This window comes from Rhodotorula paludigena (genome assembly GCF_050403205.1).
Source record: "Rhodotorula paludigena JCM10292 DNA, Rt_paludigena_JCM10292v1_ctg71, whole genome shotgun sequence".
Lineage (NCBI taxonomy): Eukaryota > Fungi > Basidiomycota > Microbotryomycetes > Sporidiobolales > Sporidiobolaceae > Rhodotorula > Rhodotorula paludigena.
This window is the reverse complement of record NW_027481387.1, coordinates 41,015-62,894: the sequence shown is the minus strand read 5'-3', so window position 1 is coordinate 62,894 and position 21,880 is coordinate 41,015. Positions and strand designations below refer to the sequence as shown.

The following is a 21,880-nucleotide window of genomic DNA, read 5'->3' as shown; positions in this document are numbered from 1 at the left end:
CTCCGTTCTTCTCGTGCGGAATTCACACGGTCTTGTGCGATTGCGCGACTTGCCCCTGCTGTCTCCCGTCCTGTCTTTGCCTCCACACCATCCTCATCTTCCGAGTCGGCGATGAGCGGCGCACCTCCCGGCACCGTCTCGCTGCAAGATCTGTCGGCCGAGCAGATTGCCCAAGTTCGGTCACAGCTCGAGCAGGTGCGCGCGCTCCGCCTGCCGAGTCGGCATCGTCGCCTGCTGACCCCGCTCATCCGCCTCGACCCCTTGCAGGAGCTGAAGCACCTGACAACGGCGTTTGGCGACCTCAAGTCGGCGCAGAGCAAGTTCATGGCGTGCATGGAGTCGCTCGACTCGGTCAAGCCTGCGAACAAGGGTGCGCCGCCTCGGAACGCTGCTGCTGCCTTCCCCGCTGACCGCCTTTCGGCTCGCAGACAAGAAGGTCCTCATCCCGCTCACCAGCTCGCTGTACGTGCCCGGCCGGATAAAGGACGCGGAGAGCGTCCTCGTCGACATCGGGACAGGATACTTCGTTGAGAAGGTGCGGCTCCATCCGATTCTCCCCCATCGAAATACACGCTCACTGTCGTTGCACCTCGCAGGGGACCAAGGAGGCCAAGACGATGTACAACACCAAGGTCCTCTCGCTCAAGTCCAACCTGGCCACGCTGCAGTCGCAGATTGAGAAGAAGCAGGACAACTTCCAGGCCTGCGGCGAGATGCTTCGGGTCAAGCTCGCGCAGCAGCAGCAGATGGAGGCCGCGCAGGGTGGTGGGGCCAAGGACGACTGAAGGTAGCGGCGACAAGGTTCGGCGGGCGCGACGACGGGCGCGGCGCGCAACCAGGAGAAACAGTACCATACGCAACCTGCACAACCACACGATACCCTTCTCGCGCTCCCCTGAGCTGTGCACTCGCGAGTTCACTGTGAGCCTAATGGAACGAGCGTGCGAGAGACGTGAGATTGCGTGACTTCGTCAGTGGATGGTCGGTCTAGATGCTACAGCCGTTCTAGCATACAACCTTGACATACAACGCACTGTGAGGGAGACTATACAGGGATGAGAGACCAGTCTAGGCGATCTGTGCGGTGGCGAGCGACTTGGACGCCTTGACGCAGGTCGTCTCGAGGCTTTCGGCCATCTTGACCAGGAGTGCCAAGTCGCGCTGAACAAACGCCCTCTCGCCGTTGCGCGAGTAGCCGCACAGGACGTAGCCGAGCCGGCGCACCTCGAGCACCGGGATGAGGATACCCGCAGCGTACGAGCTCGTCGCGCTCGGCACGAAGCGCGGGTTTTTGTAGATGAGGCCGCCTTCAGGCGCGCGCAGCGCCTTGAGGTGCAGCGCCGGGTCGAACGACGGCGGCGGGTGCGGGAGCCCGTGCGAGGCGAGGATGCGCAACTTGCTGCCTGTCGCCGTCAGGGTGCCCTCGTTTGCGAGCGTCGCGAGGTCAAGCGAGGCGATGTAGACGAGCTCGAGCTCGAGCGACTTGGCGAGCATGCGCACCGCCGTGTCGAACATCTTTTGCACCTCGCGCGGGAGCATCGAGACGGGGTCTTCGGTCGTGACGCCGAGCGAGAGGGCAGAGGGGCGGCGCGGCGCGACAACCTCGCTACCCGGGATGGACGAGACGGTCGAGGCGGCATCGGAATGCGACCGGCCGTGTGAGGGAGTCGCGCGGTGGATGGAAGCAGGCGGGGTTGCGGGAAGAGAAGCTGCCGGAGGGTGGCCTGCGGTCTTTGGCCGGCGAAGTGCGCTGTGCACCGATGCCGGCGGAAAGGGAAGGCTGGCGGAAGGAGGCGGGGTGAGGAGCTCGCCCGCTGTATCGGGCGACAGGTTGGGCGGTAGGCAGAGTGTCGACCTTGAGCGCTGGGCGGCTGATGGCGCAGAGCTGAGCGGAGCTTGCCCACGTCTCATGCGACGCTCGGCTGACCACGCTTCGATGGCATTTGACGCCTGCTTGGCAAGATCGCGGAGAACGCGACGGTGCGCCTCCGTGAACTCGTCGCGCACGGACCGGTCGACGATGCAGAGAGATCCGACTGGCACATTAGCCAGATCTGGATCGTCCGGGTCGCTCGCCGTGACAGGGATACCGGCATAGAAGCGGCCGCCGAGGTGCGTGGTGATCATGTTTTTCGCAAACCTGGCAGAGGTCAAGTCAGCGGAAGGATTCTAGGCATGCGCAGAAGAGAACGCGGACGCACCGCCAGTCTTCCGTAGAATTCAGCACAACGAGGCCCCGATCACCAAGGATGGTATGGCCGCAGAAGCTGGCGCTGCGAGGCATCGCGTTCGGCATGCCCTCCGAGAGACCGCCCGATGCTAGGAAGAGCTGCTGCTCGCCGTCCAGCACGGTGATGAGTGCCATCGGCACATTGAAGATCTCGCGCGCCTTGGCAATGATGGACTTGAAGACGGGGCTGTCCTGCAGCGACTCGATGGCTTCTTGGTCTAGCGAAGGGGACGCGGCAGTTGTAGCGGAGGTCGAGGCGGAACGAGTGGAGTGAGCAGACGAGGAGTTGCGGCGGGACGACGGCACGTCGCTCGGCGTGGTCAGGTAGCTTGCCGAGCTTGCATTGCTCATCGTCGGCTCCATGGGCGCGGACGCGCTCCCGGCGGGACCGGAAGCGATGTTGAGGGTCGCCTGCGAGGCATTCATGGCCGCCTTAGCCCTGGAGCCGAAGAGGTCGAGACGTTCGACGATGTCCTGCCGGATGGCCTCGTTGGGCGGCAGAGGGGCGGGCCAGAAGCGATTTTGGAAGGGAGTCGGTTCGCCGCCGTCCTCCGCAACGCGTTGCGGCGGCAGGGGCGGGTCCTCGATGTCGACGTCGCCCTGCGATGCGTACATCACCTGGTCAGCTTGTGTGGGTCGTCTGTCTGCGCACCAGAAAGCGGCTCACATTGGCGTAGAGAAGCTCGAACTCCTTCCAGGTCTTGGGCAGTTGTTCGGGCGGCGTCTTCGAGTTCAGCTTGCGACGGACGTATGCAACGGCTCGCCGGCCAGTCTGGCGAGCAAATTCCAGCGCAGCCAGGCGCTTCGTGGCGTGATCCGGCGCCTCAGCACGCTGCGGCTGGAGGGGCCGGCGGGACGCAGTCTGATTCGACGTTGCGGAGAGTGCGGCAGACTCCGGACGGGCGGCCAAAGTCTGTCGTGCATCGCTCTTGCTCGACATGCCGAATGCAGAAGCGAGGACCTTCTTGAAGCCGCCGCGCGACGAGCTCGACATGGAGGAGTCGGCGGTCTGGGGGCGTCGGGCCGGCATCGGTTGCAAGACGTAGAGGGAGGAGAGAGTGGGCGGGACGCGCTGTGCACGGGACGGCGGAGCGGACGGGAGGGCGCTTGGGCGAGTGGTGGGAAGAGACGGAGGGTTGGACGACCGCGAGCTTTGCGAGGATGAGAGCGACACGGTAGACGGGTTGTTGAATGCAGCTCGAGTTGGCAGCGGAGCCTGCGACTTGGCCGGTCGAATGCCTCGACGCGAGTGAGGCGGGACGAAGGACGGAGCGGGATGAGAGTAAGAAGGGGAGTCGGGTAGTGCGTCTACGCTCATACCAGGTGGAAAGTGGACAGGAACGGGGCGATCGACCGCTGGTCAGCGCCGGTAGCAGAGCGAACAGCAGCAGGAAGCGCTTCGAAGAGCAGAGCAGCAAGCGTTTGGCCAGACGACCCCCTTGCGCGGGAGCGAGCGACGCATCTCGCAGCAGCGACCACATGGCCGAGAGCCAATCACATACAGCGATCGCCATTAGCGCAACTGTGCAATCTCGCCCGTCACCTGCGACCTTTGATGAGACTGCGCCACGCGGTGGTCGATCACCGACATCTTCGCAAGGAGGTGATGAGGACGCGCATCGACGCGTAAAGAGCTGCGTTGCCCCTCGTGTAGCTCCGCAGTCCCCGCGTTGACATGTCGGAACACTCGAGAAGACGCGCAGGAGGAAGCCCAGGGTCGTCGGCAGGCCGTTCAGCGTCGGCCCAGCAGCAGGGCCGCGACCGCCTCTGCGAGAGTCGCAGGACAGTGTCAGGCCTGGCAGGTGGCAGCGCGCCTGCAAGGTGACCTCGCAGACACAGCACTGGACTCGAGAACAGAATAGGTGAGCGGAACGAGGTCAAGAAGCGCAAAGGCTCTCGCTCGCGAGACGGGAGCCTTGATGACGATCGCCTCTTGCTCTTGACTTGCACGGCACGTCGCTCTGCCTGCCTCCAACGACTGCCGCACCTGCGTGAAGGTAGATTTGGGATGATTTGCTCCGCTCAGACGCGCTTCCCCTGCTACGAGAACGGCTCCCGCTTACTCGCTTTGCGCCCTCAATCATCGTCGTGTGCATCCGCAGGCGAATATGCCCGCTTTCTCCGGCCTGCAGGCTTTGCTTTACGGCGTTGCGTGCATTTATACTGGTCCGTGTCTCCCGCTCGAAGTCCAGCGTGCTAGACTCACGAATTGCGCTTTGCAGGTTGGCGACTGTGCTCAGCACCACTCGAATTCCTCGCGGAGATCGGCCCTGCGACTCGCCGCATCGAACAGCGAACAGGACTCAAGTCGCACGGGGGCGACGAGGCCTCGCTGGCTCTTGCGGGACTTTTGCTCGGCGGGCTCGGCTACTTCTACCTATGGGCTGTTTACACGCTCGACGAGAAGCACAAGCGCAACTCGAGTGAGACGCTTGCGGATCAAAAGAGGCGATGAGGACCTGTCTGATCTTCCCGCACCCGCAGCGTCGCAGCGGATCTTCCTGGGCATGGCTTCATGGCTGATATGCACTCAAACCTCGCACGGCTCGTCGCTGATCGCCCTCTTCGGCATCATTAACGTCGTGACTGGGCTGCTCATGGGTTTGTCGGTCGGCTTTGGCGACGGTAACGCGGTGGACCTGGAGCTCAAAGCCCGAATTGAAGCTAGGCGACGCGGGCAGCCAGGAGGCGGGTCGAGCAAGTCTACGTAGCTGCGATGCAAGACTCGAGACGACTACAACACGAACGTCTCAACCGTGTACTCGCCGACCTCGGCGTGCTTCTCCTGCGCCTTGATCCTGCGCTCCATCGACTCGCCAAATTCGCGCACGCCGCCGTCCGCCTTGCGGCTCGTCGACGCTGCAGCCGCCTTCTCCTCGAGCGCGGCACGGCGCTGCTCGTCCTTCTTGCGAGAGTAGATCGAGAGAGCGCCAACGAGCGAGGAAAGATCCGTGACAAGCTGGGTGTGCGTGGCGACGTGCTGCGAGAGGCGACGCAAGAGGCGATGCGCCTGGCGCTGCAGGAGGAGCGTGACGAAATGGGCGTCGAGGACGACCTGGACGAACGGGATGATCTGACGAAGCAACAGCGGCGGTCAGATCCGCACAGTGCGAGAGACGGACGTTTGGGAGCTCACCTGTTCGAGTGTCGGAGTCGCGTCTTCACCCTCGACGACAAGTTTGAACACGTCTTGTGCGACGGCCTTACTGCCCTTGCCCTTGCGCTTCTTGTCGCCCTCGCCGCTGGCCTGGGCCGGCCGCGCCGACTGAAGCCACAGCGCAAGCCAGCGGTCACACTGCTCGAGAACCGGGACAGCCTCGGTCGCCGAGAGCTGCTTCTGCAGCGCAGCGCGGAGCGTGGCGGGGGTGTAGGGCGCCTTGAGGAAAGCCGCGAGGAAGAGCGGGAGAGAAGGGACCGGGGCGGGAAGGGTGGACGCCTCGGCGTCCATTGCGTTCGCGGCGTGCGCGTCGCCTGTCGCGCGGACAACCGTGACGAGAAGGGAGACCGTGGTTGTTTCCGGGATGTCGGGTACGGTCGAAAGCGCAAGGAGAATGCTCGGCTGTCAAAGCGTGCACTGGGGTCAGCGTGCGCTAGGAAGTGTATGACATGAACGAACGCACCCAGTCTCCTGCACGCGCGAGGTACCGCGTCACGCCGCCCTCGATCTGGTTCTCGCCCACGAGCTCGCGCTCGAGAAGGTAGCGAACGATCTTGGTCGGGTGCCGCCACGACTTCTCGGCCGGTGCAGCCGCGCTCTGCGCCGGAACGACGGCGAGCTCGGTCGAAGCGGCGTCGAGGGCGACGGGGAACGAGAGGCGGAGAAGGGCGGTGATGAAAGACGAGGGAAGAGAGGGCTGAAGAGGCGAGCACCGTCAGATCTGCTTACGGGCACCGTGGAAGTGCGCACGCACCTCGTAACGCTCGACCTTAGCCACAGCCTCGTCCCAGTCAAACTCCTTGACCGTCTTGCCCATCGCCTCCTCCATCTTGTTGCGCTCGCGGTGGTACATGTACCGGTAGCGGTCGCTGACGCCCTTGATCCTCGCCGCCGTCACGTCCTTCCAGCTCGACTTGCCCTGACCCTCCTTGGCGCCCGCCGCGCCCGGCTTGACGCTCGCGCCCGCGGCAGCAATCGCGCGCTCAATCTTGCGCTTGGCGACGCGGTACCGGCCGGCATCGTCCTGCTCGTCGCCGTCGCCCGTGATGGCCGCCATGCGGCGCTCTTTCTCCTTGTCCATCGCAGCGCGCACCTTACTCTTGTTGTACTCCCACAGGCGGTCCTTCTCGCCCTCTAGCCACTTGCTCCACAGCGTCTCGGCCTCGCGCACCGCCTCGTCCTGCTCCGCCTGGGCGCCCGCAGCGGTCTTCTTGAGCGGTGCGAGCGCGCGCTCAAGCTGCTCGAGAAGCTGCTCGCGCGCAGCGCGGCTCGCGTCCTGCAGCGCGAGCTTCTTCTCGCTCTGCCCCGGGCGGAGCGACCGCAGCGGCTCGGCCTGCTTGGCGCGCGCAAGGATCGACTGAGCCTGCGGCGGCGCGGCGAGGAAGCGCGCCGTGAGGGCGTGCTTACCCACGACTGCGGCGAGGACCGACGCGGACGGGAGGGGCGAGAGCGGGAGGCCGAAGAGCGCGGTACGGATCCCGCTGGTTGCTGACGGGGTCGAGGAGGATGAGGGCGAGAGGGTGAGGATGGCGGTATGCGCGGCGGCGAGGGAAAGGGAGAGCGAAAGAGCCGAGGTGGACGCAGCGACCGCGGACGGGACCGTCAGATCCGTCGAGGCGATCACGGTGCCGAAGCGGGTGTCCCAGAAGGACACCGTCACGACAGGAGCGGTGCCTTCAGCCGTTGTCGGTCGCGGGGATGCGAGGGCGACGAAGGACGAATGAAGGGCAAGAAGGGCGGAATGCGAAGGCGCAATGACGGTGGGCGAGAGTGTGACGGCCTTGACAGGCGTCAACACCGGCGAAGAGAGCTCGACAGGTGCCGTCGGGAAGAAGAGAGAAGAATAGGACTCGATAGGAAGGGCAGCGGCGAAGGACAGGCGGGAGGAAGAGAGGGTGCCGTCGACGCCTGCCCGAACAGTCAGTGCCGTTCCGGGAGGACACAGGGAGCTGAAAGACGCACCAAGGGCGGTCACGAAACCGTCGTCGCTGACAACCACCTGTTCACCCTCAACCACAACCTTGCCCAGGCTGGCGAGCCCCAGCCTCGGCTCAAACTCGTCCGGCACGGTCACCTCTGGGTCGAGCATAACGAGCTCGATCTCACTCCTCTTTGCGCTCTGCGCAGCGACTGCGGAACCGGCAGCGTCGGCTGCGTCGATTACGGCCGACGAGGAAGGGCGCGGGTTGCGCTTGAACTTCTTCTTGCCAATCTCGACAAGCGAGGACGGCTCGCCATCGACGGTCGTAGCAGCAGAGAAGCCGTACGTGCGTACGACGAGCGCGAGGTGCGCCTTTGAGGACGAGGCGGGTGGGAGGGCGGAGACGAGCGAGGCGGGGAGGAATGCAGGAGCGGAAGACGACGAGATGGGGACGAGTCGCAGAGACTGGCTCAGAGCCGGGATGGGCGAGTCGGGGGCGGGCAGAGAAGCGAGAGAAGTGAGGTTGTCGGAAGGAGCGAGGGCGAGCGCGCCAGAAGCGGAAAGGAAGGAGATGTGCGAGGGAAGGCTCCGCGGCGCGGCCAGTGCTGCCAGCGGTTCCGAGATCTGCGAGCCGAAAAGCGTCAGTCTATGCCCATGCTGGAGAACAGAGGGGCAAGCGTACGGGCCAGACAGCCTTGCCAGCGTCACCCTCCGTGCTGCCGTCCTTGCGCTCGTCCTCATGCCAGCACCAGATCTCCCCCTTGCCCTCCTCAGTCCTGACGCCAACCCATGTCCGCCGCGCGCTCTTGACGCGGATGGACTCGGAGGACGTCGAGGGAGTGGACCGGGAGACGGCAGCAGTGGTCGGCGCGAAAGAGGGGCCGACCGTGACGGACGAGAGCGGCGTCTGGTCGGCGAGCTGTTGCGAGTGCCGAGTGTACGTCAGTTCTGAGGGCACAGACAGCACAGAGAAGCCGCAGAAGCCTCAATAGGCGTCGTCGACTTGATCGGGTGGAGTGCTCCTCGAGGGAGACAAGGGGGCAATACAGTGCCAGGGAGACGCGACGCACGTCGTAGACCGAGTAGCCGACTCCCGGGGTGGCTACTGCGAGCCTCGAGTCCTGGCGCGGGTGCTGCGTGTACTGGACGGCAGCGACAGGCGGATGCAGCGCGAGCGAAGCGCTCAGGCGGCGTCCTCCCGCTGCGGAGGGGACGGGGAATGACGCGACGAGGTAGTCGTCGATGCTCGACTGGACCAGACTCATTTCGGCAGGCTCTAGCCGGACGGAGACAGCCGCGAGCGCGATCAGCGTGAGCTCGAGCTCGACGGAGACGAACGCGCGGAGTCCGGCTCACCCTCTTCTTCGCGCGCCCTCACCGGGAAGAGGCGCCGACGGGACGAGCCAGCTGTGCGTACAGTCACGCGTGCTCTCGGCTGCTCTCGCATTTTCGCTGGTGCTGGCCGGGTGCATCGCCTCTCCGGGTGACGCTGCAGCACGGCACCGGGGATCGGCGCAAGGAGCCTCGCAAGCTCTCACGCAGGCCTTGCTGCACCTGTTTGCTTCCTTGCTGGCACTCGTGGACAGTGGCTCTGCTGCTTGCTGCCCTTTCGCGGCTCCGTCTCGCTGCCGTCGCTGCTCTCTCGTCCTCGTCGATCCGCGCGCCTCCACTCTCTCTGTCGTGCGATGGGTCCGCTCCGCCCGTATCCTGTGCACCTCGTCACCGTCCTCCATGGTTTGTGGGGACAGCCCTCGCACGTCGCCTACATCGTCGAGTCGGTGACTCGCCATGCCTCGCGCCCCTCTGCGCCCCGATCGCACGCCCGCGACCGCTCGCCCGAGCGCAGCAAACCCTCCACCGACGACGACATCAAGGTCGTCGTGCACACGCCCGAGACGAACGCCGTCTCGTGGGCGCACACGTACGATGGCATCGACGTCTGCGCTGACCGCGTCGTCGACGAGATCGACGACGAGTGCAAGCGCATCGAGCTTGACGGCGGCAAGGTCGAGCGCTTCAGCATTGTCGGTTACTCGCTTGGTGGTCTCGTCGCCCGCTACGTCCTTGGGTTGCTCGATTCGCGCTCGCCGTCCTTCTTCGACCAGGTTCGCCCAGTGTGCGTTTGCTCCTCCCTCAATCCGCCTCGCTAGCGTCGCTGACCAGGTCCGTGCGCCGGTAGGAACTTTGCCACGTTTGCCTCGCCCGCGATCGGCATCCCGCAGTACAAGACGTTCTGGTCCTCGACCTTCCGCTTCCTCGGCAGCCGCCTCCTCTCGCGCACCGGCCAGCAGCTCTACGAGCGCGACCGCTTCCTCCCCCAAAAATTCAACCTCGACGCGAACCAAGACGGCGACGGCAAGTGCAAAGGGTTCAGCAAGTACCTCCCGAACCGAAAGCGCGCGGCAGAACCGCTGCTCAAGATCATGGCCGACCCGCGGTACTCGTTCTACCGCGCGTTGAGCCGCTTCGAGCGCATAGACGTGTATGCAAACACGTGGGTCATAGCAAGTCCGCGCCTTCCTTGACGATCTAGCGTTGACGACTTGCTTGCACAGAGTCAACGATCGCACTGTACCCTTCCCGACAGGTGCAATTGAAGCACACGACCCTGTGCGCTCCTTTCTCTCACCTTGCGCCACAAGCAACTGACGCACCGTGCTCCCACAGTTTGCACTCGCACGCGCAAAGGCCAAGAAGGTGGCCGAGGCACGGGGGGATGATCCGGACGCAGAGGTCGACATTCGAGACGGAGGACTCGAAATGTGCGCTCTGACTACACGACTCTTGAAGAGCAAGGCTGAGTCCTCGTCCTCGTGCAGCACCACGAAAGGCGACACCTTCGTCATCGAGAGCTACCAAACCGTGCCCCCACCTCCTGCACCCGCAACTCGCGCCAAGCGGCGCTTCCGCTTCCGCCTTCCGCTCCTCCTTCGCCCGACGTCGTACCCCTTCTCTCGCCCCGTCTCGCTTCTCATCATCGCGCTCCTCCCCGTCGCCCTTCCGCTCTCCGTCTGCTTCCTCGTCGGCCGCTTCATGCTCCAAGGCACGCAGTCCCGCCGGCGCATCCGCGAAGCGCGCAAGCGGCTCGGCGAAGGCCGCGCGGGCATGCTGCAGCGTGTCGGCGTGCGCCTGAGCGAGGTCGCCGAGCTCGCGGGCGCCGACAACCCCGAGTATGCCGGCGGGCTGAGCGTCGAGGGGTCGAGCCCGGCCGGCGACGACGAGGCGCGCGAGACGACGCACTTTGGGCCGCAGCGCACGTACGGATCGGCGTCGGGGACGTCGACGCCGGCGCTCGCAAGGCCCGTGTCGCCGCCTTCGCTCTCGCCCTCTCCGTCTCCCACCTCCGCCTCGTCTGCCTCGCACGCAGCCATCGCGGCTCCTCCCGCGGACGTCTCTGCCGAAGCGGCGCGGTACTCGACCGACCCGGTCCTCTCGTCGTCGCAGCTGTTCCAGCTGCAGAACCTGAACGCGCTCCCGCAGCTCCAGAAGCACTTTGTGTACCTCCCGCACGCGCGCAACTCGCACGGCGCGATCGTGCGCCGCGCGACGACGTTCGAGCAGCACCGCGCGGGCGTCAAGGTCGTCGACAGCTGGGCGAGGGAGTTCCGCGTCTGAGCGAAGTCGCGGGATGCACACGCAGGGCGGTCGTGTTGTAGACTCTGTTCTTCTTCTCCGCATAGACGGCTCGTTGCAATCCTGCTGTTCTGCCTACTTGCTGAGGGGACCGCGCCCAACTCGCTGCGGACCCTTGCGCATTGCTTGCGCACGTGAAAAGGGTGCGGAGAATCCGGCGCTACGGTAGAACTCGTCAGGGGCTGCGGGTCGTCGAATCCTAGGCTTGACCTCCTGCAGTTGACCTGCATCCCTGCACTCCATCGTGGACACACTGCTCACCGGGATGTAAGACCGGTGCTCTGAGGAAAGGGGGACGCGGTCGGGGTCGGGGTCCGCGTTTCTCGAGTTGCCGTGCCGAGCGCCTGCTGAGCTCCGCGCTGGCCTCGCCCCTGCTCTCTTCGCTCGACGCGTCGCCTGCCGCTAGCCTCGCACCATGGCCGTCGAGAACCCGTTCCCCGTGCCTCTCCCGCGCAACCACAACCCCAAGAAACCCCAGGCCATCGTCCGTCCCTCCGCTCCCTCTTCCCCACCTGCTCGCTCGCTCACAGCCTGACCCGCACTGCATCCCACACGCAGCCCATCCCCGGCAGCCAGAAGCCCGGCAGCTCGGCCATCTATGTCAACGCGACTTTCCCCCAGTGGGACCGCCGCGCGTTCCCCACCACCATCTACGAGGGCTTCAACCTCGGCCTCGAGCTGCACGCCAAGGACAAGTGCCTCGGTCACCGCGCGTGGGACCCCGTCGCCAACGACTGGAGCAAGGAACTGACGTGGGAGACGTACGAGTCGGTCGACGCGCACCGCACCCGCGTCGGGTCCGGCCTGCAGCGTCTCCGCCAAACGCTCTTCCCCGACGAGCAGCAAGACCAGTGGAAGGTCGCGCTGTGGGCGACCAACCGCCCCGAGTGGCAGCACGTCAACCAGGCGTGCTGCGCCCACTCGCTCGTCGTCACGTCTCTCTACGAGACGCTTGGCCCGGACGTCGTCGAGTTTGTCCTGAACCACTCCGAGACGCGCATCGTCTGCGCCAACTCGACTCACATCCCCGAGCTCCTCCGTCTCGCGCCCAAGACGCCCTCCGTCAAGGCCATCGTCAGCCTCGACTCGTGGGCGAGCATCGAGGCAAAGGGCATGCGCCCGGGTATCCAGTCGAGCGCCGCCATGAAGAAGTGGGGCGAGACGGTTGGCGTCCAAGTGCTTGACATTGTCGAGCGTGCGTTCTTTTCCACTTGCACCTCCTCGCCAGTCCCACGCCCTGACCTTCTCATCTTGCTCCCTTTAGTCGAAGCGCTCGGTGACAACCACCCTGTCCCGCACCGCCCGCCCACGCCCGACATGCTCGCCGTCATCTGCTACACGAGCGGGACGACGGGCAACCCCAAGGGCGCGATGCAGTCGCACCGCAACATCGCCGCCGTCGCGACGGCGAGCGAGCACGGGCACGACATCCGCGAAAACTCGGTTATCATTTCATACCTCCCACTTGCGCACGTCTACGAGTACTTTGTCGAGGCCATCGCGCTCATGACCGGCGCGGCGCTCGGCTACTCGTGCGGCGACAACCTTCGCCTCCTCGAGGACTTTGCCATTATCAAGCCCACCGTGCGTTTCTTTGCGGTCCTCATACGAATGTCAGCATGCTGGCGTGTACGGCAAGCACTGACTCGGCGCTTCTTGCAGTTTGTCGTCTCGGTTCCTCGCGTGCTCAACCGCGTCTACCAAGGCATCAAGGCGCAGACGATCGACGCCCCGGGCCTCAAGGGTGCGCTTGCGCGCAAGGCCTTCAGCGACAAGGTCGCGAACCTCCGCGCGACGGGCCAGCTCACGCACGCCTTCTGGGACCGCATCCTCTTCGGCAAGGTCCGCCAGCTCCTCGGTGGGCACGTCGAGAACATCTCGACCGGCTCGGCGCCCATCAACCCGGACGTGCTCGACTTCCTCCGCGTCGCCTTCTGCTGCGAGGTTACCGAGGGTTACGGCCAGACGGGTGTGTGGCCTTTTCTCCTTTCGCGGCGCTCGAACCCGGCCTCACCTGTCGCGGCTCGCAGAGACGTCGGGCTGCACCAACCGCTGTTACGGCTCGGACACGTGGGCGGCCGGGTCAGTCGGCCCGCCGCTCGCCGGCGTCGAGCAGAAGCTCGTCGACGTACCCGAGATGAACTACTTCTCGACCGACAAGCCGTACCCGCGCGGCGAGATCTGCTCGCGCGGCGCCAACATGATCCCTGGGTACTACAAGGACCCCGAGAAGACGCGCGAGCTGCTCGACGAGGACGGGTGGCTCCACTCGGGCGACGTCGGCGCGTTCGACGAGCTGGGCAGGCTCCGCATCATCGACCGCATCAAGAACGTCATCAAGCTCAGCCAGGGAGAGTTTGTCGCGTTGGAAAAGGTGCGTCGCGCTCACGTTGTCCTGGCGCTCCAGTGGTGCCGACCGCTGACTCGGACGGTGATTTCGCCCAGGTCGAGAACACCTACCTCCTTTGCCCGCTTCTCGCCCAGCTCTATGTCCACGCCGACTCGCTGCGCGACCACCTCGTCGCCATCGCTGTCGTCGATCCCAACACCTTTGCGCGTGCGCGGCCTTTCCTGCGCGAATTCCCTTTGTCAACCTGTTGACCCTTTTCCGCCCACTCGCAGCGCTCGCTTCCAAGACGCTCGGTCGCGACGTTGCACCGACGGACATTTCCGGCCTCCAGGAGGCGGCGAAGGACGACCGCGTCATCGCCGCCCTCGCAAAAGCGCTCGCCAAGTACGCGCGCGACGCCAAGCTCGTTGGGTGCGACGCTGCTCTCTCTCTCTCTCTCTTGCTCATGCCATGTGCTGACTCGAATGCCGCGCCGCAGCTTTGAGCGCATCGAGGACAGCATCCACATCCGCCTCGAGCCGTTCGCGCCCGAATGCATCACGCCGACGATGAAGACCAAGCGCAACGTCGTCGCCAAGCTCCACGCCAAGGAGCTGCAGGACCTGTTCGACCGCGCGCAGGCCAAGGGCAGGGCGAAGCTCTGAAGGGGTGATCTCGAAATGATTTGCGGGCTGGCGGTCTCTCTTCGTCCGTGTGCAGTATTCAGTACCCTCCGCTTGCGTGCCAATGAAGTGCTTTTCTCGTCTAAACCACGAGCTCTGTCGAAGCCCTTCCTGAAGCAGTAAGGCGGCTACTTCTCGGCGGCGATGTGCAGAGTACAAAGCCACCTCCAGGCCATTACCGCCGCCAGCTTTCGACGGATGAGTTTCCTTCGCCGTACCAGCATCATCTCCTGCTCGCTGATAATCCGCAACTCTCGCTGACGGTCCAGTGCCCGAAGGTATGAGAGAAGAGAGCAAATCGCAAGCTAGACGAGCTACTAGCCAACCAAGGTCCCGCGCAACAACGGAGAGGAGAGCGGGATGTAAAGGGAGAGGGTATGTAGATGGAGCCGGTAGAACAGGGCCAGGGCGGCTGTTGCGAGGAGAATGCGAGGTGCGACGATATTGGGAGGCTGGCAATTCGACCGAGACTTACGAGATGCAGGAGGGCCGGCGGGCGACGTACGAATTAGGCCGCCGTCACCTTGATGTACGCCTTCGTGAAGGATTCGCGCGCGTACTCGACCTCCTCTTCGCCATCGTCCGACTCCATGACACCCTTGAGCCGCTCGATGTCTTCGTCCGTCGCGCTGATGCCGACGAGGAGACTCGCCGCGAAGCCGTGAGCGCCCGGAGCGTCGATGGCCGTGTCGGCGAGCGTCTTGAAGACGGGCTCGAATGCGCCGACGAGCTCGTCGTGCGAGAGGAGCTCCTTGGCCGCGATCTGGCTGAAGAGGTCCTTCGTGAGGTTGACGATGTCGGCCTTGCGCGTCAGGGCAGACTCGGCGATGAACTGGATGACGAGGTGGCGGAACTCCTTCGGGAGCGCCTCGACACTTGCGACACCCTCGGTGATGTTCTTAATCTCGAACCACTATGAGGAGAACGGGCGCGAGTCAGCACCGTCCATCTGCGCGACCCGACGCTGAAAGAGAAAACGCACCTCGGCCACCGAGTTCTTCGCCCGGCGCTCGGCCTCCGCTCGGCTGAGCGACGAGGCGTTGGGGTCGATCGCACCGTCGTCCTCGTCCTCCTCCTTCTCCTCCTCGTCGTCCTTCTTCTCCTCGTCGCCCTCGCCCTCGAGAGGGACTGTCCGCGGCTTGAGCTGCAGACGAGGACGCTGCGGCGCCTCGCTCGGCTCCTCCGAGTCGCCACCGCCCGACAGCAGCGCGAAGGGGTTGGACGGCGTCGCCGGCCGTGCCTCTTCCTTCTTCTGCTTCGCCGCCCGTGCAAACGCTCCAGTCGGGCCGAACGTGAGACCGCCCGACGGGGCAGAGTCACGGACGCGGCCGAAGCCGCTGAGGTCGCCGGCCTTGGCTGGCCGCTGCGGCTGCGTCGTCCAGCCGTCGGCGCCGGGTTGTGCGACGCCAAAGTCGCGGCCCTGGCCTCGTCGAGAGTTGGGGCGCGAGAGCTGGTCGCCGAGACGGGGAAGCTTGCCGCCCGAGCTGGCGACACGACGAGCCGAATCCTCCGCAGCCTTCTGAGCCTGCGCGACGAGACGATCCCCGATCAGCATTGTCCGCGCTCACAAGCATGAGAAAGGGTACAAACATCGGCGTGAATCTCCGAGATCGTCTTCGGGCCAGCGGCCGCCTGCTTGGACGCCCAGCGTGCGGAACGAAGGTCGACAACGTCCTGCCGGAGGGAACGTCAATCTCGGCCGGTGGGAAGTAAGAGGAAGCTACAAACGAGAATCATGAAGCGCATGCGAGACGAGACCTTGGGGTTGTTGGCGATCGTGTTCATGCGCGAGAAGTAGACGTCCATGTGCTGCTTGGCCTTGGGGTTGTCGAGGCCCTTGCCGACGGTCGTGAGAAGGCGGCAGAGCGACTCGATGTCCTCCTCCTCGGGATTCTCGGTGTTGGCGAGGAGCTTCTTGATGCACTCGTGCATAATGCGCTCCGTCAGCATCGAGAGGCGGTACAGCTCACCGATGAAGCGGACGAGACCGAGACCGCGACGCTTGGCCTTCTGCGATGCGTAGTACTCGTCGGAGAGGAGCTCGGCCTCCTTGGTCGGCTCCTTGCCGGACTCCTCGGCCTCCTTCTTCGCGGCGTCGTTGGCCTCCTGCTTGGCCTTGTCGTCGGCCTCCTTGTTCTTGGCCGCGAGCGACGCCGCCTCCTTGTTCTTCCAGCCTTGCTCGTAGTCCTCCTGGCAGCGAGTCAGCAGGTACTTGCGGAAGAGCGCACCGCCCGCGACCGGGGTGCCGTCGGCCATCTTGACCGTCTCGTCCTTGACGCTCGTCGAGACCTGCTCCATAAGCTTGCGGCACAGGCGCGCGTACATCTCGGACCAGGTCGCCTCGTCGGTCGCCTTCTCGAAGATGAGCGCAATGACCTGGCGGAGGATGCGGCCGTCGGTCTCGTCGACCGACTTGTTCGCCCACTCGAGAATCTGGTTCGAGATCGAGTCGAAGCGCTCGAGCGTGAGCTTGTTGAGCAGAGCCTTGACCTTGCGCTGAACCATCTCGGGCGAGTTGGCGTCGGCCTGCGACGCGCCCGCAATGACACTCGGCGCCCAGCCCGTCTCGGACCGGGGCGCGAGAGTCGCACCCTCGAAGCCATCACCAGCGACGTGCTGACCAGGCTTGCGCGACTCGTCGCGCTCGCCGGGCGGGCCCTTGTCGCGACGCTTGCTGCCGCGCTCGCTCTTGATGCGCCCGCCGCCACCCGACGTGAACGCGCCACCCATGCCCGACTGGCTCGTCGTGCGCGACATGCTGCCGCGCTGGCCGCCAAACGCACCCGACTGCGAGCGCGCAAGCGACTGCGCGAAACGCTCCTCGGACGTGCGACCCATCGGGCCGGACTGGCCGAAAGCGCCCATCGCGCCGCCGAAACCGCCGACGCCGCCCATCGACGCCGAGCGACCAAAGGTCGACCCCGAGCGCGAAGGACCCGAGGGAGGACCCATGGTGCGGTTGCGGCCGCCGTGCGAGCCGCCGCGCTGCGCCATGCCGCCGTCGTCGACCATACCGATGTCGGCGAGGTTGGGAAGCGAGTCGGGCTTGGCCTGGCAGACCTGCATGAACTGAAGCAGGAAGTCGCGGTCGTAGCGGTACTTGCCGGGCTCGGCGTTGGCGTTGAGATCCGCCTGAGGACGCTTCGCACCCTCGGGGTACGAGACGCCGTCGAGGTCGGTAATGGCGGTCGCAGCGTCGATCTGCGCAGTCGACGGACCGGTCTTGGCCTCGGCCGCGGTCGAAGCGGCCGGAGCGGCATCGCCAGCCGGCTTGGCCGGAAGAGACGCCGGAGCGGCGACGGGGGTGGTGGCGGTCGGGACAGAGCCGGTAGCGTGGAGAGTCTCGCGAGCCTCCTCGAGAGCCTGCTGCGGGTCCTTCGCCTCGGTCGCGACCTTCTCGTCGGCAAGGAGCGCGGCCTCCTCGGCGAGGACGGCCTGCGCCTGCGAAGCCTTGACCTCGAGGCCCTCGATCTCCTCGCGAGGAGTCGAAACCGCCGAGTTGGTGGCCGACTCGTCGGCCTGAAGGTCAGCGACGGCGGCGGGCTTGGGCGCCTCGACGGGCGCGGCAGCCTGCTCCTCCTTCGCCTTGGCCTCCTCCGCCGCCTTCGCCGCAGCCTGCTCCTTCTCCTTCTCCTTCTGCGCCGCCTCCTCGTCGGCCTTGCGCTTGGCCTCAGCCGCCTCGTCGTCGGCCTTCTTCTTCTCCGCGGCGGCAGCCTCGTCAGCCGCCGCCTTCTTCTTGTCCTCGTCGGCCTTCGCCGCAGCAGCCTCGGCCTCCTTGGCCTTGGCCTGCGCGTCGGCCTCGTCGGCCTTCTTCTCCTCGGCAGCCGGCGCCGGTGCAGGTGCAGCCTCGTCCTTCTTCTCGGCAGGAGCTGGCGACGCCGCCGGAGCGCGGTCCTTGGGGTTGACGATCTTGATCGCGGCGCTGCGACGCGGGCTCGGCGTGAAGGCGGGCGAGTCAAAGCTGGGCTTGAACTCTGCGACGCCGGCCTGCGAGATCGAGAGGGGCCTCAGGGGGGTCGACGGGTTCTGCGACGCCGAGAGCGCAGACGCGATGCCGCCGCCGGGCGTGAATTGCGCGGCGGCCGGGTTCGGGCGCGAAGGGAGCGAGGCGTGCTGCGGCTGCGGCGAGAAGGACTGGAACGAGGGCGTGGCGGGGGTGGCGGGGCTGAGAGCCGAGTGAACGGTCGAGGGCGAGGTAGGGATCGTCGATGCGGGCGGCTTGGGCGTGTGCGGCCCGACCGAAGGCGTCGAGGCGCCCGACGTGGCGAGCGAAGGAGGCGTAGGACCGCCCGGACCCTGCTGGATGAAAGCGCCGGCGTACGGTTGCGCATACGGGTTGTAGGCGCCGTACTGCGGAGCGTAGGCCTGTGAGACCGGAATGTCAGCACGAGCAGTGTAGGAATTTGTCCATGACATTGAGCACGCACAGCACCCGGGTACATCTGCGGCGGGTACATCATGCCCTGACCAGGAAGCGCGACGTTCTGCATCCGCGGGCTCGTCGGACCGCCGTACGACGGCCGGCCGCCCTGCGGCTGCGGCGGGCGCGGCGGCATACCTCCGAGGACGGGCGAGCCGACGTACGAGCCCGCGCGCGAGCCTGCGCTCGAGGGCGCAAAGCCGGGACCAGGGGGCGGCGCACCGCCGTTCGGGATGTTCTGCGGCGAAGGGCCCTTCTGCGGGATAAACTGCGGCGGCTGGCCGTATGCGCCCTGGGGCGGAGGCATGTGGAAGCCGGCGGGAGGCGGGGAGAAGGCCTGGCCGGGCTGCTGCTGCGGGACGAAGGGAGGGGCCATGCGAGGAACGAAGGAGGGCGCGGCAGGGTTGGCGGCGGCGTGCATGGCGCCGTGCGGGAGGGGCGAGGTCGAGGGGCCAGGCGAACGAGCCTGCGCCTGCGGGTCGTACGTCGCGAGCGAGCGGCGCTCGATCGGGACGGGCACGGGCGAGGGCGACGCGGCGGGTGCAGGCGCAGGAGCCGAGCCAGGCGACGAGCCGCCACCCTGGAAGAGGGCGTGCAGGTTGATCGGCGCCTTGGTCGCAGGCGGGACCGACTGCGCCGAGGTGTTCGGGAGGGTACCGAACGCCTTTGGCGCGCCGTTGTTGAACGCGGGAGGGGCGGCGGGCGAAGACGAGAGCGTAGCGTTCTTGTCCCCGGCGGTACCGAACGCGACTGCAGGGAGACAGAGAGTCCAGTCAGCTCGACTTCTCCGGGTCTCATCGGAAAGTTCGCCACGCACCATCCGATCCAGCGGCGCCGCGGATCTCCTCGACCCTGGACGCGGGCACGCGCACGCCGTCAACCTGCACGCTCGTCTTCTTGCTGCCGCTGGTCGGGCTCGACGGCTGCGAGCCAGACGCGGCGGCGGCGGCCATGGCGCTCGCGGCGGGCACGGTCGGGCTGCTCGCGCCGGTCGAGCCGTTCACGTAGCCCGTGGCATCCTGACCCGAGATGACTGCGGGCGAAGGCTTGCTCTTCTTTGCCGCGGCGGCGTAGTTGAAGGGCGGGATCGCACCGACAGCGTACTGGGACGAAGCGGCGGGCTTGGGCGACGAGGCCGCAGCGGGCGGGGCGGGGCTCTTGTTCCCGGCGGGATTAGGTGCGCTCATTTACGAGGCTGGGAAAAGGCTGGCTGGATGGGCGTAGGCGAGATCGAGGTGATTGCGCGGGACTGGGCCGGAGCAAGCACACACACACTCGCACACACACACGGAGCGGGCTGGGCGGGTCGGGGGGTTGGACTGCTAGAGTCTGTTCGAGCTTCTGCCTGTCTGCTGACGCAGAAAGAACGGGCGCGAGCGCGGGAGAGAGGACCAGACGGAGAGTCGGTCGAGTCGGCGACACACAGACGTGCGGCGCACAGAGGACGAGGGGCCGGAATCGGCGGGTGCGAGCGCGGGAGACCTGCAGAGAGAGCGTCGCAGTCAGCGTCTGCTGCTCGGTCCGGGCCCGGGCGGGCGTGCGAGGGGCGAGAGCGCACGCTGCTTTTTGCGAGTCGAGGGTCGACGCCGGAGGGGGGCGCTGCGACCGTTGACCGGGGGGACGGGGTCACTGGGAAAGTGCCCTGGGGACTGGGAGTGAGTGCGAGGCGGAGAACGAGTCTCTGGCTCGCCGCAGACGCGCAGGAGAGAGGCGACGCCGCCGCCGCCTGCGACGCTCGCCTCGTCGCTGTCTCGGCGCGGCCGGAGCCCTTTCTTCCCCCATCGACACCCGCAAGGCCACCTGCCGACGCGCGCGCTCTACTCAGCATCTCGTGAATGGCGTCACTCAGCCTTCCTGGCCGCACTCTGGCTCACCGCCACCCCGCGGTCTTTCCTCCACTCGCACATTCCGGGCTCTCTTCCGTCTCTCTCGTGGCTCTTTGCTCCGCTCAAATCGCGCAGTGCCCCGCGCTTGACGTCTGCTGCCCAGCCAGCCTTCACCCGGGACGTTCCCCAGTCGTATTGCAATGTTTTGACGCTGTCCGGGATCTACCGCCGGGGCTCGATGGGCTTGAACAGGTGCTGTCGGTAGTAGCGCAGCTCTGCAGGAGCCACAGACCCTCGTCAGCGCGCTATTTGAGCTTGCGGACCTGCACGACCGCGACTGACCGTTGATAGACGCCTTGATGTCGGCGAGCGCCCTACTCGTCGCACACTTTCGCACGTCAGAATACGCTCCCAACCCACGGCGCGCCAGACAATAGAGTTAGCTGTTATGACGCACCGATGCTCGGCCTCGTCTTTCTTGCTCTGCCACCCGAGCTGCGGGTACCACCGCCGCCCAAGCTCCTTGATCGAGCTCACGTCGAGGATGCGGTAGTGCAGCTTGCTCGCGAGCTGCGGCAGGTCCTTGTTGATGAACGCGCGGTCGGCGTGCACCGAGTTGCCCGCCAGGAGCGCGGGTGCTGCGGATGTCCACAAACACGTCAGGGAATGAGGCGGAAGAGCGAGAGAAGCGTGGCCCACCGTTGGTCGGGAAGTGTTTCGCGACATATGCTGCGACGAGTGCGTCGACCTGCTCCATCGAGTGTGTCGCGTCTAGGCAGGCTTGCGTCAGGCCGGTCTGCAACGCGAGGCAAGCATCAGAAAGCTGCAGGGCGTCCGCAAGACCTGGCAAGAGAGGGCTCGCCTTGCCATGCTGCTTGATGCACCTGTCGTGTTCCTCTGTTCAATCACGATAGGGCGAGCGTGGAATGAGTACCACACGCACCACTCGTTCATCCGATCCAGCACGTCCTTCTCCGTCTTGACGATGAACTCGACGCCGTCATCCAATGGCTCGAGATCCTTGTTCGTTACGATGCACGCGATCTGTAGTCTCGCACACAGCTCAGTCGGGATCTGGACTCGTGGTGGCGCATTTCGCTAACCTCGAGGATGCGGTCGGGCAGGAAGTCCTCGCCCTGCTTCAGATCTTTCGGCGGGAGATAGGGGTTGAGACCCGTCATCTCACAGTCTGTACATGCCACAGCTCAGGTCAGAACGCTCCCAAGTGGCAAGGAGAGGCGCGAGAGGGCGAGGCACCGATCCAAACGAGGTTGTCGGCGGAAGCCATGAGCTGCGAGAACGGAACGAACGAGAAGCGGCGAGTGGCAAGAGAGCGAGAGACAGGGAGCCCAGCACGACCAGCGATGCGGGCCAGGAGCATGCGAAGAGGTGGAGAGCAAGCTTCGAGCAGGAGGCGCTGATGAGGACAATGCGCATCGCAGCGATCTTCCTGTCTCTGTACAGCTTGCGAATGCTCGTTGTGCGCTAAAATATACTGGCTAGCCGAGCGGGCAAGACGCGACGAGCACGAAGGGACACAGTTCCGTCGCCCTGCTCGCTCAGTGCTGCTAGTACTGCTTGTTGCGATTGCGCGTCACCCTTGGCCCCCATTCACTGCGCACTCTACTGTACAGCTTCTCAACCGCCTCCCAAGACCTTGATAATGCCGACACCTTCCTCC

The 21,880-nt window shown here is 65.6% G+C and overlaps 8 protein-coding genes across 8 annotated transcripts; 4 read left to right on the top strand and 4 right to left on the bottom strand.

The window, feature by feature from the left end:
- Positions 1–111: 111 nt before the first annotated feature.
- Positions 112–785, top strand: GIM5 (Gim5p; the record flags this gene model as incomplete). The annotated part of the gene is made up of 4 exons (XM_076652302.1): positions 112–195; positions 268–370; positions 429–535; positions 597–785. 4 exons carry the CDS (start codon positions 112–114, stop codon positions 783–785), a joined length of 483 nt encoding a protein of 160 aa, XP_076502160.1.
- Positions 786–1,068: 283 nt separating this feature from the next.
- JCM10292_003930 (uncharacterized protein) lies at positions 1,069–3,260 on the bottom strand (the record flags this gene model as incomplete). Its single annotated transcript, XM_076652301.1, has 3 exons — positions 1,069–2,140; positions 2,202–2,830; positions 2,898–3,260. 3 exons carry the CDS (start codon positions 3,258–3,260, stop codon positions 1,069–1,071), a joined length of 2,064 nt encoding a protein of 687 aa, XP_076502159.1.
- Positions 3,261–4,338: 1,078 nt separating this feature from the next.
- JCM10292_003929 (uncharacterized protein) lies at positions 4,339–4,941 on the top strand (the record flags this gene model as incomplete). Its single annotated transcript, XM_076652300.1, has 3 exons — positions 4,339–4,396; positions 4,453–4,653; positions 4,715–4,941. 3 exons carry the CDS (start codon positions 4,339–4,341, stop codon positions 4,939–4,941), a joined length of 486 nt encoding a protein of 161 aa, XP_076502158.1.
- A 23-nt stretch (positions 4,942–4,964) lies between these two features.
- JCM10292_003928 (uncharacterized protein) lies at positions 4,965–8,573 on the bottom strand (the record flags this gene model as incomplete). The annotated part of the gene is made up of 7 exons (XM_076652299.1): positions 4,965–5,303; positions 5,367–5,789; positions 5,851–6,084; positions 6,142–7,295; positions 7,350–7,932; positions 7,991–8,227; positions 8,379–8,573. The coding sequence occupies 7 exons, from the start codon at positions 8,571–8,573 to the stop codon at positions 4,965–4,967; spliced, it is 3,165 nt and encodes a 1,054-aa protein (XP_076502157.1).
- A 420-nt stretch (positions 8,574–8,993) lies between these two features.
- Positions 8,994–10,923, top strand: JCM10292_003927 (lipase ROG1 family protein; the record flags this gene model as incomplete). The annotated part of the gene is made up of 5 exons (XM_076652298.1): positions 8,994–9,424; positions 9,488–9,802; positions 9,864–9,918; positions 9,976–10,070; positions 10,128–10,923. The coding sequence occupies 5 exons, from the start codon at positions 8,994–8,996 to the stop codon at positions 10,921–10,923; spliced, it is 1,692 nt and encodes a 563-aa protein (XP_076502156.1).
- Positions 10,924–11,356: 433 nt separating this feature from the next.
- Positions 11,357–13,935, top strand: FAA2 (medium-chain fatty acid-CoA ligase FAA2; the record flags this gene model as incomplete). Its single annotated transcript, XM_076652297.1, has 8 exons — positions 11,357–11,425; positions 11,500–12,136; positions 12,206–12,525; positions 12,604–12,910; positions 12,972–13,315; positions 13,387–13,498; positions 13,564–13,702; positions 13,770–13,935. 8 exons carry the CDS (start codon positions 11,357–11,359, stop codon positions 13,933–13,935), a joined length of 2,094 nt encoding a protein of 697 aa, XP_076502155.1.
- Positions 13,936–14,461: 526 nt separating this feature from the next.
- JCM10292_003925 (uncharacterized protein) lies at positions 14,462–19,560 on the bottom strand (the record flags this gene model as incomplete). The annotated part of the gene is made up of 6 exons (XM_076652296.1): positions 14,462–14,866; positions 14,936–15,478; positions 15,544–15,627; positions 15,682–18,318; positions 18,381–19,123; positions 19,191–19,560. The coding sequence occupies 6 exons, from the start codon at positions 19,558–19,560 to the stop codon at positions 14,462–14,464; spliced, it is 4,782 nt and encodes a 1,593-aa protein (XP_076502154.1).
- An 861-nt stretch (positions 19,561–20,421) lies between these two features.
- REX2 (Rex2p) lies at positions 20,422–21,487 on the bottom strand (the record flags this gene model as incomplete). Its single annotated transcript, XM_076652295.1, has 8 exons — positions 20,422–20,474; positions 20,542–20,573; positions 20,657–20,837; positions 20,899–20,995; positions 21,062–21,083; positions 21,143–21,243; positions 21,303–21,388; positions 21,457–21,487. The coding sequence occupies 8 exons, from the start codon at positions 21,485–21,487 to the stop codon at positions 20,422–20,424; spliced, it is 603 nt and encodes a 200-aa protein (XP_076502153.1).
- Positions 21,488–21,880: the final 393 nt, after the last annotated feature.